General features: G+C 42.2%; 1 protein-coding gene across 8 annotated transcripts in view; it reads right to left on the bottom strand.

Annotated features, from left to right (window-relative positions):
* NALCN (sodium leak channel, non-selective) overlaps positions 1 to 20,794 on the bottom strand; it is a 187,514-nt gene that overhangs the window by 77,960 nt on the left and 88,760 nt on the right. For all 8 annotated transcript variants that reach the window (XM_082218531.1, XM_082218533.1, XM_082218532.1 and 5 more), the window contains 2 exons: positions 8,125 to 8,256; positions 4,679 to 4,846 (listed from right to left, as the gene is read on the bottom strand). In XM_082218531.1, coding sequence (XP_082074657.1) covers positions 4,679 to 4,846; positions 8,125 to 8,256 — 300 coding nt within the window. The remainder of the gene's footprint in view (positions 1 to 4,678; positions 4,847 to 8,124; positions 8,257 to 20,794) is intronic.

Here is a 20,794-nt window from a genome sequence, read left to right as displayed (position 1 = left end):
GGCTGCGTCATGCCATGCAGGAATACATAAAAAAACCCCAGTGTGGAGTAGGAATACTAGATTTCCCCCCTGCTTTTCCATTTTGAACACAAGAGCACACAAACTGTGTTGTAAAAAAATATTACCTCTTTGCAGTTTGCAAGGTGAATGGCAGACCTAGTTGTAAGCAAGAGTGACTGATGCATTGAAAATAAAGGAAAAGCTAATAAATATTGCAGTCTCTGGTGCGCAGCGTGGAAGCATAGGAAGGTGAAAAGTAGGTCTGGCAGATAAATCAGGGTGTGTTTAACATGGGAATTCCTTTCCCAACTACCTCTTTGCTGCTTGGCTGGGGATATTGTAGACCTGTCACCATAAATATTAGAATGTTGGAAGATTTGCCTAGCCACCGGAAGTATCTAGGTGAACATAATCTTTTGAGCCAGTTGATTTAGAGATGTGTTACATCACTCCCTAGGAATTTGATTGCTCATGGATACGGTGGATTTCTAACTGTCACACTGGCACAAATGGTAATGCATTTTGCAACCTCCCCTGTCATTTGCCGGTAGGAGACTTGGATTGCAGAAGGTGACCTAAATCTTTCAGTGTGGCAGATGCTACTGCTTGAGAAACATATGCATCTTTATCTTTACACAGTAAATTTAATGAAGAAGCTGGCTGTAAGAACAGTTTTGATAACAGGAGCATTCTTTATTTAATGGTGTGCCAGGATCTCTGCGATGCTGACTGAAGAATCATTCCTAAAGCACTTTCAGACAGGTGTCCTTTTTTCTTCTTCTTCCAAATATCAAATAAAAAGGTCACAGTTGTCTTGAAGGACTCGGAGCATGTCCGTGGTTAAAGGAAAAGCCAACAGTGCCTGGCTTAGAATTTACTACGAGGATTTGCCTAACCACTGGAGCATCTGGGGAGATTAGCCACGCAGTACTAACTCCCTGATCTTTACTCCAAAACCTTATCTATCTATCTCTAATCCACAATGAAGTCCAGGAAAGAAGTCTCCTTAAATGATCACTTGCATTCACCATAGGCAAAATGTAAGCAAATGACAATAACCTGGGCTGAAGAAATAAATGGCAAAGTGATGCTAAGAATCCATCTTCGTTTCCAAGTTAAATGCATTTATAATTAAGATGTAAATATATATACTTAATAAATGAGTCTGAAAGCTCACTGGGGCAACCTAAATATTTCACAGGCAAGCATATACCTATTTATTTTTAATTTTTATCCATAGCTCAGTCGGTAGAGCATGAGACTCTTAGTCTCAGGTTCATGGGTTGGAGCCCCACGTTGGGCAAAAGATTCCAACTCTACAATTCTATGATTCTATAACAGTTTCCAGTAAAGGAACATTTGGGACACAATGCAAGGGGAAGCTGGGTTGATGTTTTATTTGCTCAGGCCCCATTGAAACAGGAGCTCTGCAACAAAGATTTATTCAGGATTGTCATTCTTTGTTTTATGCTTGAGAAATCTAGCTTGCCACACAAGTAGTCTAGCCTGATGCTTCTGACGGCAGTCAGCTCCAGAATAATAATAATAATAATAATAATAATAATAATAATAAATTTTATTTATATCCCGCCCTCCCCAGCCGAAGCCGGGCTCAGGGCGGCTAACAACAATAAAACAGTACAAAGGTACAACATAAACAACATTCTAAAATCATTCATTATAAAAATTAATTAATTCCCATTTGTTGAAATAAAGAATCCTTATATGTTCCAAGGATGTTTTGATGCTAGCACATATTTTCTGGATGGATTTTGCAGATCATCACCAAGTGAATAGGGGAAAGCTGTTCAGATTTCCATAATTTCAGAATACTTGACTCTTTTCAGTTGACTGGACCCCGTTCACAGTTTTAAAAAGATTTATCTGCACTATTCATTATTTACCCTCTATGTATTATTAATCACTTGCCATTCATTTCAATTTGTTTATCAATAATGCATGAGGGTGCGTTGAGTTTTTTTCATTTGTAAAAAGGGAAATTCGCCGCCTCATTGGCTATGGTTGAAAACTGCAATTTTCTATCTCCAGAAATCATTGTTTTGGCTTAGCTCATTGAAACCATATTCTCTGAACGTTTTTTTCTCATGCCAAGTTCCTGTTGAACCTGCAAAAGGGTTGCAGCTGCCTTAGTTGGCAAATGAACAAGCAAAAACAAAAAAAAAGGTAGCAAGAGTTGATTGTGCAGTACTTGAGGACTGGAAGCTCCTCACCAAAGAATTGCCGTGTTAATTCAAATAAACGAAGGGCTCCCTCCCTTGCTTGCCCATTTTCTGCCAATAGTGCCCAGTTCATTCTGTTTCCAAGCGCCAACTCAACCACAAATCGTTTCCTCAGTTTTCTGCTTCTCAGGCCATTGCCTATCTCATCCCACATCCTTTGGTCACCTTTCTGCTGACTGGAATCCCTAGTCCATTTTTAATTTAAGTGCCGTTAAGTTTCTTCAGAACCGCTTCTTTGCTAGCTCTCTCTTGCCTCAGTTTCCTGCCTTCCCAGCTCTTTTCCTCAAGTCTCATTATCTGCCTATACTTCCTTCAGGTTCATTATTCTCAGCCATGCCCCAGTCCACTGCCTACTACTACATTTTCCTCCCTCAGTCTCCATGCTTTCTAGTTTAGCACATAGCTGTGACATGGGGCAAAATGTTAGGTTCCCCTCCTCTTCCATCCCCAATCCAAATTAGGATCACCAACACTTGGTTTACGTAGAGCAAAAATGAGTCTGGTCATGCAACTCCCATGTTATGTGCAATGCAGCTTAAAATTCTAAGCCATTGTACCAGCTCAGCTAATCAGTGTAAGAGATTTCACCTTCACAAGCACAATTCAATATAGATTCTCCCTTGCTCTGAGAATATATTCCAGGAACAATGTAGGGATCACACAGGCTCATAGGTTATGCTAAATAAGCTTTCCCATTGCCAAAAGAAGTCAAATGTAGGGGCTTTCTGTGTCACATGCTGGCCTACTTTCTGCACAAAACCTTCAGTCCAAACCTGAAGAATATACATATACAAAAGAGTTTCAGTTAGATTTTTTTATCTTCATGGCCTTCAAATAACAAAGTACTGGATCACAATGCAGCCAAAATAGGTTTTTTATATTAAAAAAAAGGCCACTGACTGGAGTAGAAAATATTTTAACGCATGCTTAATGCTCCCATTTTAATCATTGGGACTTTAAAGTGACTGACTTTGTAGTGTTATGTTCAATGCGCACCAACAATCTGAAGATGTATTTGATTTTCAGGCAGACAGGAGAGCTAGAACCTCTCCAAACTAGTTTGTGGGTGTATTCTGCAACATGTCATCAGTGCAGTAGTGGTGGATTTATATTGGACTGTACAAACATCATTCCACTTTATGAGTTGTTCTGTGATGCGGCCCCAATTGCCATTTTGAGTAGTACACTTGCATTATAGTGCAACAGAAGTGGGGTTCCTTCCCTCCTCCACTCGAACATGAAAAGTTACAAGATTTCAGCAGAAAGCTCCAAGTCATGGGTAGGCAAACTAAGGCCCGGGGGCCGGATCCGGCCCAATTGCTTTCTAAATCCAACCCATGGATGGTCCGGGAATCAGCGTGTTATTACATGAGTAGAATGTGTCCTTTTATTTAAAATGCATCTCTGGGTTATTTATGGAGCATAGGAATTCATTCATTTATTCCCCCCCCCAAATATAGTCTGCCCCCCCAAGGTCTGAGGGACAGTGGACTGGCCCCCTGCTGAAAAAGTTTGCTGACCCCTGCTCCAAGTCATGGATCTACTGTGAACAAAGCAGTATGTCCACTCCAAAACCTTTGCAGTACAAACAGTATTCAAAGTGGAAACACATATAATGGTTCCGATACCATCATGAGCACAAATAATTTTGAATGCACAATAAAAATGACAGTTGGAGGGGCCCTTGTTTACAGGGCTTAGAACTGTGACATTGATATTCACTGGAGCTTTGGAAAGCTCTTGTGGCACCCAATTAGATGTGAGCAATGTATGGCAGGGTTGCCGTATTTCATAAAGCGAAAATCCAGACACAAAAGTTGTTGAGCTTCTTTTGCAAAATCTCCAAAATAAATGAAGTTTTTAAGCTTTTTTTTTTTTTTACAAAACTTGCAAAAAAAACCCTCCACCCCTCAACACTTCCGATATGCCCAGGTTTTCCCGTACATTTTAACCAATTTTCAAAAGTTGCACCCATACGCTGTTTTTGATTGACAAATCCAGGGTACGTCCGAGAAATTCCGGACGTATGGCAGCCCTAATGTATTTGCTACTGCTGAAAGCAAACAGATTTATATTTCCTCCACTTCTATCCTTCATAACATCTGGCCAGCTAAACTATCTGAGATGACAACATAGTGCTGCTGTGAGTTTCCCCAACCTCAACCCCATTCCCATTCCATGTCAGCCATTTGCAGTCCAAGGAAACTCAAAAAGCACTCGCATCCTGCCATACATTTAAGATCACTAGCACAGAGGGGCAGAAAGAGAGAGGAGACTCTGCTATCAACAGCAGCCACACACTACACATCCAATCAAATTTTACCTTTATAAAGTAGGTAAACTGGCTATTTTCCAATGAACCTGAAACATTAATGGAACTTACTCCTACCTAATCATATGTATGATTTCAAATCACATCTTTCCCTTATAAACTGTACCTGAAAATATGTAAATTGTGAATGGTAGAGGTCTGGATAAATATGAAGAGTAGTTCCAATAACCAGCAGTAGCTCAAATTTGTGCAGAGATGAACTGATGTAGCCAGTAAATCCCAGGCACCAGATCTTCAGAAGAGCTTCCAGATCAAACAGGACCGTAAATGCAACCTGGGGGAACATATAAGAAGGGGGTGAAGTCTTCGGATCAGGCATCCAGAGATCTCCCAGAAATGCTTCTTCTATTTCCCTGGGGCAAGTTCAGAGCGATCAGATGGGTAAATCGTGTCCTCATCACTGAGGCCACGTGTTGCAGTGAGATCACTAAGATTGACCTCACTTGTTTGTGTGGGTGGGATTGTTTGGATAGCCACAACAACCCAATTGGGTCCCTCGGTTACTGGGGCAATTCTGGCTAATGGGGTTGATAGAATTTGCAGCTGGGGGACCATGTTGCGTTGAGCTTCCTCTTAACGCCTCGTGCATCGGATTCCCCACCCACCCTCCCTATATTTAGGGTCTTGCTATGACCTTGCTATGCCGTCGTGGGTCGTCGGCAGGGGCAGGGGCCGGTAGGAATTTTCCCATTTGGCTGATTAGCTGGTGCCACTTGGGCTTCGCCTGCCGCGTAGCAAATCGTCACAACTTTGTAAGGAGTGGTGGTTAGGCATTGGTTCAAGGTGTGCTGGAGGTGAGGTTGTCACACCTGCCCCTCCCAATGTGCGAAAGGGTATTCCGTTAAAGGAATCCAGGTGCTCACCATGCTTTTGTCCGATCCCCTTCTAGGGATTAGAGCCACAGCAGAGCGGCTGGGAGCATTTTGGGGTGAAGTTGCGTCTGTGGTAAGACCAATGCTCTCCCAGTCTGTTTACCCTTCCTGACTTCTGCCGGTGTCCAGTTGTCAGTGCTGGCCTGCCAGAGGTGCAGCTAGTCGGTGCAGCTAGTTGAACCAATGCCTAAGCAAACCAACTCACATTCTGTAATCAATAAAGTTGTGGCAAAAAATATGCCAATAACCTTAAACTAATATTGGTGTCAACTGTGTCTTTCTTTGGGGGGTCTTGGGGTCTTCACATGCAAAGCATTTTAAAGAAAATTTAGCTCCTTAGAGAGCTTTTGAAATATGTTTTTGCTTATTACAGCTACCGCTGTTGTGGGGTTTTGTTTTGTGTTTCATTTATATGGCTTTTGCTCTCATATCAAATTTTGTTATCTTGTCAATATTTAAAATAAACAAAGATGTTTTTTTTACACAGACCTTTATCTCAAGTAATTTGATTCATATTTCTGCCCAGTATCTGTCACGCTTCACGCAAAAATACAGGTATACATGGGTGATTTCACACATCAAGGTTTACACAAACTACTGAGACACATCACCAAGGGAACATCTAGGTGATTTCCTCCAACTAGATATGAGAGCCTGTTTACAATCACCACTTCATTTTTGTCATGGTTTTACTGATCTCTCTCCTCTACCTCTTCCCTCTTTGTCTTTTTAGTTTGTAAGCTGCTTTTGGGTACAATATTTGTATTTGAAAAGCAGGATAAAAATATGACAACCAAAACAATTTCTGCAAAGCAGTCACTTGACACATGAACGCTATGCATCAAAAATATATCCATGTAAAACAAAACCCAAAGAGACGTGGACATTTTTGTCAACCCCCTCCTCCCACATAAGCTCTCCAAATGTTACCTATCATGGTGAAAGTGTGTTCTAGAACGATGACACTTTCCCCTGTTCCATTATGAGAATATTAACAATTACAGAGTTAAACCTATTTTAATGTGTTCCAAAATTGTGTGGGCTGGATGATTTGCATTTTATATGCTTGTCAAAGGAGCTCAAAACCACTAAAGGTTTGCATAACATTTTGTTAAATTTAAAAACACCTGACTTTTTTTTTTAAAAAAAGACTAGAGATAGGAGTATCATTATTTACAAGAGAAGACTCTGAATCCAAGTTGGCACCCCTGGTGAGTGTTTCAGTAGTTCTTGTTAGCCATGTAATAAAGGAGACCTTGACACAGCAGAGAGTGGTGAAGTGGTAACTCGAACAATTGCAGTTCAGCATGCTGTCACCTCTTTTTGTGCCAGAATAGCTATGCCTCTCAGGAACTACAAAAGGTGGGGAGGGGATTGTGGAAGCGGAGTGTGTGGGATGTCACCCAGAAGCACATTTTCCACCCAGCCTACAAGAACGCTCTAGGAGACAATCACCCTATGCACTCCAAATTGTTCATGTTTGAGCAGGGTAGTGTTTGATGTGCCATTTTCTTTTTCTGTTTGAAAAATGGCAGTGCGTAAGACTCTGTACTGTAACATATATATTATTATCGCTACCACTCTTTTTAATGCTGTGTCCCACAAAGCAAACTGGGAGTACCTGAAACAAAGCAGCGGCCTCTTTACTCTCTGGGAGCTTGCTAGGAATGCAGTTATGCAAAGTGCACTGAAATGGGCAATTTAAAAAGCAAAACGAAACATGGTCTGACGAAGACGTATAGTCAGGACCTATGGAATACCAAGGATGTCAATAGGTGGGTTTGTGTGAATGTGAGGGAAGGGTGGCAGTAGAATTGGTCTGCTAGCAACTAGCAAATTATCATATTCTGCAAATAGGCATTTTAATCAGGGCAATGTGCAACGATGAGGATTTTTCTGGTGTGTTACTTGCTGACGTTCCCTCTTACAATGAAAGTACTGTGTGTACTGACTGCAAAGATGCTCCAAGAACAGAACCTATTTCCATCCTTGACACCAGAGTCCACATACATACATCCTCACTGTCGTAATGAAGGGCATTTGACTAGTAATTAAATAACTACAAGTGGTCCATCTTCTTCTGGGAGAAGGGGAAAATTCCACATATGCAGAAAGTACCTAGGCTGTGCATTTACGTCGTGAGAACATGAAAGATCTGTTAAATATTGCTACTGACTTAGGCGATATTGGTGCAGGGGAATTACATAGGCCACAATTAAGAAATAAGTGAAGTGAATTTTGAAGCAATAAATATTTTCCCACACAAAAGTTGTTTCCTGAAATTAACTTAACTTTGTTTATGGTGTGACATTATAATTTTTTTTCCTTTTAAGAAAAGAACCAAGCTATGATTTTACCCAACCCCTACGTTTACTACCCTCCTGTTATGAAAAAATAAAATAAAACAAGGGTATGGCCTGCTGATAGTACCCTCCTGTCTGAGCTCATTATTACTGTGATTTTGTGTAAGGAAATGTTCTTTCAGAAAAGTGCGGGGCAAACTTGTCAGTTGTTCAAAGAAAAAAAAAAAAGAACAAATCGGTAAAGGATTCTAACTGCGCTTTAAGAGTAATAATAATAATACAAAATGGCACACTTTCAAAATTGGTTGACATTCGCCTGGGCTCACTTACCTTTTTTTATTACTGAAGAAAATCTGTGGCAATTTCAAGGCACTCACCTCTGCAAGGTAGAATTCATCGTATTGGCTCTTAAAAGTCTCTCCCTTGTAATAATTGCTAGCTGCAACAATGACATCTACTGCCACCATGCTCAGGATAAACATATGGAAAACTGAGGACCTCATCATTCTCTGTAGAAAAAAAACCAAAAAAAACACCATGTGGATTCTCTCCTTTAGGAAAACAAAAACTTTTAAATCACATGCAAAAATTATGATTATCTACACTAACAGATGCAGCAACTAGGAATAAGGAACCTAGAAATCACCTCCAGGGAAGGGTGCCACAGGTGCAAGGCACATCACATGCTCTACATGCTGAATGTCCTAGGTCCAATCTCTGGCATCTCCAGAATGATCAAGGGGATAGAGCAACTCCCATATTAGATTTGATTCTTGCAATGCATTAAACGTAGGGCTTCTTCTGAAGGTGGTTTGGGAACTTCAGCTAGCGCAGAATTCAATGGCCAGGTTGCTCCCCGGGGCAAGGTGGTTTGAGCATCTCCCCATTGTTGGGAAACTGTGTACGTGCAGCTACTCACACAGAGTCAATTAAGGTTTGGCAGACAGCCAGAAGGCAATCTGAAGGAGTAAGTCTGCCTGGAGATAACAGAGACATGGAGACCTGCTCCCTTGGTCAAGCTCTCTCAAGGGAGTGATAATTAATGGCCTACTAACTGGTAGTTCAGAGTTCGTGAGTTCAGTAGTTCTGTGTCAGTGCAGGAGTTGTGAGTCGTGTCAGAGAGAGCTAGCAAAAGATCCGTGTTCTGTTCCTGTAAATAGTCCACTGTATATAATTAAACACCCAACTACAAGTTCCTGGTTCCTGCTTCGTCTATCCTGTCTGCAGCCAAGTTGCCAATTGCTTCCGTGGGTTCTGCGTGTACTCTGCTAGGTCTGGCTAAGGTCCTGCAATTAGTCAGAAAGCTGCGAAACACCAAATGGGTTTTGCCAATATGAACCTTCCCACACCCCGAGTTCATCCTCTGAGGCCCTTCTTCGAATGCCTCCTCCACGAGAGGTCCAGAGGGTAGCAACACAAGAACTGGCCTTTTCTGCAGTGGCTTCCGGGACTGTGGAATGGTCTCCCTGATGAGGTTTGCCTGGAGCCTTCATTATACACCTTTATGCGTCAGGCAAAAGCATTCCTCTTTAACCAGACCTTTGGATGACTGACATCTGATGCCCTTTTAAAATGTGTTGGGGAGGGGGTGGGGTTATTGTGTTGTTCTTGTTTTTATTTTTATTATGCATTTTGTATCTTTATATTGTAATTCACTCCAAATTACAGAACAGATATTTTTAGGAGTAGCCATAAATCTCAGTCAAATACATGTTGGGTACACACTTTGATTACAGTCTAGTCTAGCGCTGTAGCCAAATTGGACTGGCTACATCGCACTGATAATGTTTTGCTCACTACATCATCCCTGGCTGGAATCATGCTGTAAGGAAAATGAAAACAACCCTGGAGAAGCAGCGGACAGGAAAACCTAGCTGGCTGTGAACAGACATTAAAAACATTGGAGAAATACATTTTGTTTCCACCTCTCCCCCTACACCCTGCTTCGCCACGAACAATTCCCATGGGGGAAAAGAAATCAGCATATTTATTTGAATTCTGGCCCAGCCACATGCAGTATTCTAAGGCCTACATTTGTTCCATTTTGAACTTTTTATACTATACAATTTTTAAATGCATTCATCGGTTGGGGAAAAAAGTCACTCATTTCGAAACCCCTGAGCCAATTTTGCTCTCACATCAGTACTATGCCACCCAAGTGGAATGTGTGAACAGAGTTTGTTCTTTGGACAGAATGGAATCAAACAATATTTTGAACAGTTGTCTGATCAGCTGTGTGCCACTTGGATTTCAGAGCTTATCAGAGCACACACTGTGGGAAGCTATTGTAAAAACTTGAGAAAAGAGGTGTTTTGCCAGGTGTTGTTCATTCTGAAATTACTGTATTTTTCTAGTGCTTCAAAGAGCCTTTTAAACAATATGGGGAGGAGATGAAAGCAATGCTCTGGTGTAAGTGCCAGGAATCTATACGATAGGGGAAAAACTGTACAGTATCAATACTGAACCACAGATTACCTTCCCTGAGCCCTCATCCACGTAAATAAGGTTATAATTAGAGGCGCACATATTTGTATAGTGTCAGTGCAATGGACGGAGACTTACTCTGAAAGAACAGCACAAACCATGTCTACTCAGAGGTAAGTCCTGTTGAATTCAATGGGGAGTGCTCTGAGATAAGCAGAGTTAGAATTGTAGCCTGAAGTATCAAATAACAAGTTTTCTGATACTATGGCACGTTATTTATTAATGCGAAAAGCAGGGTGACATTGTTCCCTGTCTGGAGGACATGCGGCAGATGATTAAATGTGCAATATCCCCAAAAGTATATGTCAACCTGTAATAAGCCACTTTTAATAATCTGACTGCTTTGAGAAATAAATAAGGGCATCTACAATGTGACCAAACTAGAAATTCATAGAAGGGAAGACAGTCTGCCAAAGGTTTGTTTAATTGAGGCAGGGACTGCAACTGAAATGGTGCATGAATATTTGGAGACCCATGACCTCAATTTTAAGCACAGCTAGAAGGTGGTGAGGAAGTTGGATCAAAACCCTGTCCCCGAGTGCTCCATCTTCTATGCAGTAAATGAAAACCGCCCCAGGGAAATAAAGCTTGAATCGGCTTAAAACAGCTGGAGTAAAACAGATCCACTATAATCCAGAATGTCATGTAGATTCTGGGAATAATAGGTGGATTTTATTTTATTTTGAGCATTTGTATCCCACTCTTCAGCCAGAAAGGCTCTTAGAGCAGCTTTCATAGAACCAAAACAAGACAGTCCCTACCCACAAGTTGCCAATCTAAAAGAACCCAATGAATCTAAAATACAACACAACGTTCTGTGAGTGGGTGAGTCTTCTTACTAAAATTAATTAGAAATCCTGAGAATTGACCGTTACCACATTTTAAATATGCTTGGAGTAATATGGGTGAGAACCAAATCCAAGCACAATGCTTCTAATCATGGAGTTCCATGCGGTTCGTCATCTACTACCTTCTAAGTTGCTCAATCTTCTTCCAGCTTTTGGAAGGGGTAGGACAATATTTTCACCAGTTCCTTCCAGGTCTGTATTAACAAGGCTTTTACATCACTGCCTTAGTCTACCTTGAAGAATGGTACCATCTACGTAGGCTTCCAAAATCTGCGTCATCATTATGTCTCTCTCTCCCCCCCCCAATTTTGTCTTGAAACAAAGACCAGCTCATTACACCCTCTGTGTGTGTTTTTAATCTATGCTCAGGACATCAAATTGTGTCTAAAAGTCTATAAACTCTTTATGCCTTACCCTCTGTGTTCTATTTCTTATATTGCATCGCATGTTTTCTTTTGACATTTGTTTTCAAACAGATTTTGATACACATTGATATTTCAAATACATATAGCAGGTCTGGGTGAGCAATTATTAGAAAGATGAAGATGAAGATTTGTCTCTTATTTAGTGTTAACAAGTCATAGTTTAGCAATGTGAATTCTTGTTTTCCTGCCTTCCATGATTTGATTACATCCATCAATAATTTGTTCACGGATATATGAATTTCTATATCTTTCCCACAATGCCATCATCTGTGGGTGACATCCAATAATTTCCACCCAACTGTGCAACACATTTGCCCAACAGGACTTCCCTTTCCTCTCCTCCCATTTGAAGGCTCAAAAAATCTGCTCCAAAAAGTCTCTCAACCCTTTAGAGCAGATCTGGGGGCAGAATAGGGGTGAGGAGAGGAAGGGTAAGTCTCCTTGTGCAAATGGAAGTACATTCATATGCCCCTGAATATTACTCTATACTTATTTCCTTGCCACTTTATTTCTGTATTTATCTGCAAACTTCTAAATCAGCCAAAGGAATCACAAAGGCATCTGCAAAAGGAAATGCAAAATACGAGTGTCGGCAGTGAGGCTGAGCTTCCTAGGAACTAGTGTAGTTGACACAAGATAGAAGGAATATCAGAAAAAAACCATCATGTCAGCAAAATAAGAAGAATCACAAAGGCCTTCTTGTAAGAAAATGGAACAAAAACAGCTCAATATTGTGCTGCTATTTATCATGACTCTAGTGATTTTGATGTCTACACCAAAGCGGGGAGTATTTTTCTAAGGCTTGCCACTCTGGCTTTGAGTACAATGCACACGTGGTGCTTGCTTGGCTAGTGTACTACTGGTGCTTTTAGCAAGAAAAGTGGAACTTTATCGTGACATTTCCTTAAAAATGAAAACACATTTTTCTCCTTCACAAGTTGCAATTTAAAATTGTGCAGAAAGTGGTTGTTTTTGTTTGTGTGTGTTTTGGTACAAGAACTGACACCCAACTAAGTCTTACTCTAAGCAGACACACTGAAACCAATCAGCAAATCACTTAGGCCAGGGCTGTCCAACTCCCAAGAGACTGCGATCTACTCACAGTATAAAAAAAACTGGCAGTGATCTACCCATTGTCGTTGGAGCCAAAGTTGTTCTTTTTGCTGGGGGGGGGTACAAAGATTGATCAGGATCGACCAGGTACAACCAGTAGGTCGCGATCAACCTGTTGGGCAGGCCTGACTTAGGCCAACTGATTTCAATTGGCCTCCTCTATGTTTGACTGCTGGATATGACTCTATAGCAGATGCATTCAACATGGTACCCTCCAGATCTTGTTGGACTACAACTCTCATCATCCTTTGATGCCAGCATCATCTGGAAAGCACCACATTGGCTATTGCTGCCCTGGCTCTCACTACTTCTTCCTTTAAGTCAGAAAGAATTAATTCTTTAAAGCAGAAGGTCTTGATGCAAAATACCAACATTGACTGTGCCTGAGCTGCAAAAAGGTAAGAAAGTGCTCTTTCATTGTCAGCTGCAAAAAGAGAGCGAGAGCACTAGAAACTAATACCTTTTCTTGGTAGGTATTTAGAGGTAAATACTCAAAATTGCCCAGATACCAAGATCGCATTTTAAACCAAATGTCAGCTTGTAAACAAGCAAGAAGATCGACGTCACATCATTGTCTCTAGGACAATAAAGTTCCCAGCCTTTCAACAACCATAATTTGGTTCCACGAAATCTAGAGAGTGACAGGTATATGATAAAGGAAACCTAAAAATACAACAGAGAGTTCACAACAGCGACACATTTAGATGATTATCCATTCAAGCCTTAAGATTGCTGACCAATCGTCACCTTCAAAATACAAACTTTTCTGTACTTTGTCGAAATTACAAAGTAAAACTTGAGTAAGTTAAATTATTGATTGACTGCTTTCCTCTTTTGCTTAGCAACCACATTTAGCACCTCAGAACGAAAATTATTCCTGCACAAAAGGAGTACAAATAATGCAGGTTAAGTACTCTCCTGGTGTGAATGTATGAAAGGTAAGCTTGTTTTCTGGCTTTGTCCAATTCATGGTAGCCATTGTCCCCTATACGGTTTTATCAAGAATGCTTAAATGGCTATCATCAAATAGCATTTGAATACACTGTAATTCTAGTGCACAACTAGGTTTTATCAGGGTCGCTGCGCTGAACTGAGCACAGGATGATGAAGAGTCTGAAACATGGGCTATTCTCTACCAGAAGAATTAGACGCCATTAGATTCCCATTCTTCTCAACGTGAACAGCAGCTGAGGCTTTGGCAGAATTCCCCACGCTGATGCTCCTTTGATTCCTATATTGTCTGAACCTTGGCATTCACACAAGGCGTGAGCAGACAGGGTGTGTAATATGGAAAGATCTCTGGAAGAACCTCTTTTGCCTCTCTGGGAGGTTCAGGACAGAGGTGGTTTTAGGGTGGTGTGCCCACTTGGTGCCAGACTGCAGGTGGCACCAAAACAATGCTGAAGAATGGGGTGTGAGAGGCAGCAGGTGCAGAACTTTAGCATCTATAACTTTTTTGCCTTTGTGTCTCAGAAAGCACAGCATACAGAAAGAAGAGCCCCACTCAATTCAGCAGCCTTGCTGGGGACCAGATTGAGCCTCTGGTTTGACAGCTCCCAATCATGTTGCCATTTTTATAATTATATGTCTGTTTTGGATATCTTCCCTGCTTTATTTTTATTTTTTACTTATTTCATAAAATTTGTACACCGCTTGATTGTAGAAACCCTCAAAAGAGGTTTACAAAAATATTAAAACAGTAAGATTATTGGTAAAAACGACCACAAAATTAAAACCAGCAAAAAAGTAAAAACACATATTCTAAATATTTGTATATATATCTCTTCCATTGTGCCAGTGAGACCAGAATGTCGGACTTGCGTTCTGTTACTGAGCTGATAAAGCTCATCCGACGATGATTAACGACCTGAGCCTTTGATAAGGCTCCAAGCACATTCCCCCATTACGCAGAGTATACAGCAGCATGCGGAAGGATGAGACAGTATGAGCTACATGGCTAAAGAGTTTTATTCCTAATTACGCAGACAGAAAAGAAACATCCTCTCTTTGTGAGAGCCGAGAGCAACTGAAACACAAAGGAACAGGAAACCAGTAAACATCACATCCGTCTCCCGTGAAAAGTCTGGTATGCAAAACAGAGTCTTGTGACTCCAAGCACTGCATCGTGTCACAAACATAAACTAACACAGAATAAGTCCTTCAACCTGAAGGTGCCTAGTTAGCATCCAAGCTAGAGAACACTGTATAGTTACATTGCTTTTGTACTTTTGCAGAATTTTGTTTTCTTTTGTCCTGGAAATAATGCAAAGGATTTGCAAAACCTGTTTGCCAGAGGCGAAGGTAGAGTAAGTAGACAAACAATGAGAAGCGGCTGATCTGTTTTCTTTTTCTTCCCCAAAATGGCTACAGTGCTCTGACAAAGCTATCTTCCGTCTCAATGGCCTTGCTGGTGAATCTGGACAAAATGCACACTCTGTCTTGAGAAATATTTCTCAGCTGGTACTTTCCTCAAGCAACTAATATTCCCTAATTTAAATTCCTTCTTAATACTCACACCTGCTCCCATCTCAGTATCAGGTGAATCACAATGTTCATAATATAGGAAACACATAATTTATTCACTGCTCCCCTTATTTGTATGTTATCGTAGTAGTCACCCAAGTGAAAAATCTAAATGGTCCCTTACCATCACTACCACTTGGACTGGACCTCATTTATTAAGGGGCATAGCGGTCCCTATTTTTTGCTGAAGTGGTAAGGCTGTGCCTGGGCTGTGTGGCAAATAAGAGTCAGGGAGGACATAGGAGGGAAGACTTCCCCAAACCACAGTTTGGAGGATGGTCATGAAAGCAGCCATAGTATCTGTGACGGAATGTTAACTTTAGAATGCATAAAGCAGCCTATAAGTGTCACTCCTAACACTCCTGTGGCAATGCATTATGGGAATTCAGAGTATCGAAGACTGTATCCCTACCCTACACTCAGCTCTCACCTGTAGTGAGAGAAGCTGTCAGCATGTGAAAGCAGCCCTGGGAACAGATATGACAAGTTGGCTAAACCAGGTGAAGGTAGCTGATGGTTCTCAAACCCTTGGTGAGTGGGGTGGGCCAATTACCCACCCATGGTGTAGACAGTGCTGAGCTAGGTGGACCAGGCTAGCTTCCTATGTTCCTGACTGAACCATCCTGGTTTGGAGGGCTCACTGGGTGGTATTCAACTAAGTTTCACTCAAGAGTGGACCCATCAAAATTAGTAGACCTAGCTTAGTCATGTTCATTAATTTCAACGTCGCTCCCTCTGAGTAAAAATTAGTTGAAAACCACCCACTCAAGCCAGTTTGCTGTTCAGGCATTTTGGAAACAATGATCTGAAATGCTTGGGCTCATTGCTGAGTCCAACCCTCTAAACCATGGTTGGGGGAAACCGTAAGAACGCGGCCAGCATCTTCCCCCATAAAAATGAATCTTACATCATTTAGGCACAGGTGCCAACATATGTCAACAGTTGGGGACACAAACGTTTGGATAAGCTTTGGGGCCTATGTATAATTAGGTTTTATGGAAGGCCTCTAGGCGAATTCATTCATATAGCAGCGCTCCTGAATGTCTTGTACACAAATGTCCTGAAGGTTAGAACTTGTACACATTCCTATGGAGGAGAAAGTAACAAGTCAATGTTACCATAAATACAGGCATACCTGTTTAAATATGATCGCTGTGATTCATTCAGGTGAATCTAAAATGCGAATCCAGGTATGTGGAACTACCTATATTATACCATTAATAGATATAACCACCTATTGGATTGACTTTTTAAATAGACTATTAATGTTGACTAAAAGATATGTAATATTAATATCCACCAAATTATTGAACAACGTGGGAGTATTTTGATTGTTTGAAAATCAATTGCGTGTGTGGAGTGAAAAGAATATTAATGAAGTTACCAAAATTTTTGTTACTGTTATCAACTGCAAAGGATTTGAATCAGAAATCCCTCACCTTTTCTTGCTTTGCTTAATTGCTATGCGCCTTTTTTTTTTTTTTGCAAAGCTTAGGACAAAATTTGCATATAAAAGTAGAGGGTGCTTTGAGATAATCAAATGCTCCAGTAGGAAGAAAATGATCAGATGATTAATTTGTATTAATGAAGATTCGGGGGGGGGGGTTAGATTCACAGCCTAATCTCTAGCAGAACAGCTGCTGTGGAAATAAATAGGCTGAAGATGACAAATGCCTGAATCTCCATGCAACTGCTAGAATCTGGTATGAACAGCAGTGGATAGATCTCTCCATAAATGCAAGAAGAATCTTCTAAAATATACAGAACTAACCATTGTTATAATACTAGGGTGGGTGTTTAAAAACTGAACACAGGGGAAAGGGTAATCCACACACAGGCAAGACTACACTGAACAAAATCTCATCCACCACTGAGATAAGAAGTGACTCCTTATAAATAAAAATGATAGAGCACATTGCAAAATCGATTGTACTAGACGGTAAATTGTACAATCAATGCAAAATGTCAGGATCCAAATTCACAATATTGCAGTTCTACCTCTCTGTCTCTTTTTAAGAACGTTACATGATTTTAATTTTTTTATAGATGTAATTCTTCCCAGAGAGCAAACTTATTTTATTTTAAATATAATCATAAATTTTCCAGAAAATACCTTTAGGCTACAATCCTATAACTACGTTCCTGGAAGAAGGGTTAACACAACTTACTTCTAAGCAAACACACCTAGTAAATTGTGCTCTTAATTTGGTATTTTTTCTATCACAGTAGCAGACATCCCTTTGCGTAATGTTGTCTTGGCTTAGCAGGTTGGGCTATCAATCTGACCCAAAATAAGGGTTGTCATTTTAAAGAGATTATGGAGCCTAAATACACAGTCAATGGACGCTGTGGTTGCGATGGTCCTTCTCCTAAGACATTGCTCACCTATTCTCAGATTTTATGATGTCAGTATTGCCACATCATGGGGCCCTGCATGACCATATACAGCTTGTGATTTGTGTTAGCATCATATGATGTTCCCTAGGCCAGAAAGTTAGGATATGTGCAAAACTGGAATACAATTGGTTTCATCTACAAACTTCTAAGGAGTTGGTATTTCAGCTCTCAGCAACATTCTGGTAGGAAAAACTACATAAAGTAAATAAGGAAACATTGTCAAACTACAGTGGTGCCTCGCAAGACGAAATTAATTTGTTCCGCAATTCTCTTCGTCTTGCGGTTTTTTCGTCTTGCGATGCACGGTTTCCCATAGGAATGCATTGAAAATCAATTAATGCGTTCCTAGGGAAACCACCTTCAGACCAGGTCCGGGGACAGTCTGTCCCCGGACCTCTTCTGAAGGCTGGGGGGGGGGACAAGGGCTTTTCTTCCCACCCCCAGCATTTTAAAAAACCCTGGGACAGCGGAGGACTTCTCCTCTGTGCGGGGCTATCTTAAAATGCTGGCGGGCGGCATTTTAAAATCGCTCCGGACAGCGGAGGACTTCTCCGCTGTCCGGGGCGATTTAAAAGCCCCTGGGAAGGCAGGCGGGGGGGACAAAGACTTTCGCCCCCTGCCCGCCTTCAGAAGGTGTCCCCGCCCCCCCTCCCCACTTCGGAACAGCTTTCCGAAGTGGGGCGGCGAGGCCAGGTGTTCCCGACCCCCCTCCCCACTTCGGAAGAGCTTTCCGAAGTGGGGCGGCGGGGCCAGGTGTCCCCGCCCCCCCTCCCCACTTCGGAACAGCTTTCCGAAGTGGGGCGGCGGGGCCAGGTGTTCCCGACCCCCCTCCCCACTTCGGAACAGCTTTCCGAAGTGGGGCGGCGGGGCCAGGTGTCCCCGCCCCCCTCCCCAATTCGGAAGAGCTTTCCGAAGTGGGGCGGCAGGGCCAGGTGTTCCCGACCCCCCTCCCCACTTCGGAAGAGCTTTCCGAAGTGGGGCGGCGGGGCCAGGTGTTCCCGACCCCCCTCCCCACTTCGGAACAGCTTTCCGAAGTGGGGCGGCGGGGCCAGGTGTTCCCGACCCCCCCCCGCCCCACTTCGGAACAGCGTTTTAAAATGCTGGGGGTGGGGAGCGAAGCGCTGCCGACCCCCAGCATTTTAAAATCTTCCCAGGACACGGGGAGATTTTAAAATGCTGGGGGTCTGCAGCGCTTCGCTCCCGACCCCCAGCATTTTAAAATCTTCCCAGGACACGGGGAGATTTTAAAATGCTGGGGGTCGGCAGCGAACGCTTCGCTCCCGCCCGCCAGCATTTTAAGATCGCCCGGGGCAGGCGGGGGGGAGGCAGGCGGGGGGGAGCAAAGACTTTTGCCCCCCGCCGGCCTTCAGAAGAGGTCCTCTTCTGAAGGCCGGCTGTGGGCGAAAGTCTTTGCTCCTGACCGCCAGCATTTCCCTATGGGCTTTCGTCTTGCGATGCAAGCCCATAGGGAAATTCGTCTTGCGAAGCGCCTCCAAAACAGAAAACCCTTTCGTCTTGCGGGTTTTCCGTCTTGCGAGGCATTCGTCTTGCGGGGTACCACTGTATATCTCTCTATGTTGAGAGTAACGATTCACATACATGTAAATGCGGGCTGAAAATTAAGCTGGTTGTGTGATGGTGTAATCAAATGAGTGCTTAGCTGAAAGATTAGCAACCTCGATGTTCTGATCTGGATGTATCTTGGTTTATTAACCTGAGATGTGCATCATAATTCCACTTGCGAGCTCTGCCAATCTGTGGCCCACATGGGTATATTTACCAAAACAGGAGTGCCAGCTTGGCACCACGACAGTGGGTACCCTGGCCCGTGGGTGCCATGCAGCGTGCATGGCCCTGGTGCTGAAGTTTGTGGGTGCCTGGCCCCTTCATGGGGAATTTTGTGGGTGCTCAGGCACCAAGCGAGCCCGGGAGCCCAGCACCTATGTACTAAAGTTGCCTGTTACATATAAACCGAGAAGGATGTACACAAGCTTCAGAACAAACCAGGAAGAAGGAAATGGGCAGTATACTACAGCATAATATCTGGCTCCCAGGCAATACTTGCACTTTGCTGAGACTCAGTTGCCTATACTAGTGGCACAGGGAAGTAGAATGGGCAGAACCCTAAAATGGGTTTGGGGCTGTACTTTTCCATGTCATATGACTGGAGATAAGTACCTTGCACAACTGCCTGCCTCATTATTGGCCTATAATACACATGCCTCATTTATTTATTTGCAAATAAACTTACATGCATTAAAAATCTCAATCAAGTTTATAATATTAAATATTAGTTATCCACCACTCTGTGTATATGCATTTCCTTTCTCTGACATAGACATATTATTATATAAAGTTTAGTTTGTCTTGTTTGGTCTAATTCAAGACAAATTTTAGTCTCCCCTCCTTTTTTTTTTTTTTTTAGTTCCAGGACCTCCGGTACATGAAGATAAGCAAAGGCTATTCCATCCATTTCCTGTGCAATAACAGGAACTTTATATAAATGCTGGAGTGCAGGTATAATTCAGGACGGTGGCAAAATTATTCCCTCTAATAAGGTTTATTGGGCTAATTTTGATCTGTAACCCAGCTCCAAGAGCACTGTTTGAAAAAGATGATGCTAGGTGAAGCATTCTAATCAGATCATATTATTTGTTTGTTGTTGTTCAGTCATTTAGTTGTGTCTGACTCTTCGTGACCCCATGGACCAGAGCACGCCAGGCACTCCTGTCTTCCACTGCCTCCCGCAGTTTGGTCAAACTCATGCTGGTAGCTTCGAGAACACTATTCAACCATCTCGTCCTCTTTCGTCCCCTTTTCCTTGTGTCCTCAATCTTTCCCAACATCAGGGTCTTTTCCTGGGAGTCTTCTCTTCTCATGAGGTGGCCAAAGTAATGGAGCCTCAGCTTCAGGACCTGTCCTTCCAGTGAGCACTCAGGGCTGATCATATTATGCCAAATATGATTATTGATTAAAAGCTTTGAGGTTTGTGGGGGTGGGGTTTAAAATAAAGCCCCATGAAGCCTACAACATAAACACATATGGCTGGTGTAGAAACAACACTCTCAATCTCTTAATACTGCTTGAAACTAGATTAGGAGTGAGCCACGAGACCACTCTCTTTCCCACCAAAACAGACCCTACTTGCCTGCGCACTGACACTAATAAATCCTGGTTCAGAGAGAAACTGTTTATGATTCAATATTGTCAACACCGCTACTAATATAACTTAAGTCATAGTCACAGAAAGACAGGGA

This window comes from Podarcis vaucheri (assembly GCF_965113315.1).
Source record: "Podarcis vaucheri genome assembly, chromosome: 4".
Classification (NCBI taxonomy): Eukaryota; Metazoa; Chordata; class Lepidosauria; order Squamata; family Lacertidae; genus Podarcis; species Podarcis vaucheri.
This window is presented reverse-complemented; position numbering and strand designations above follow the sequence as displayed.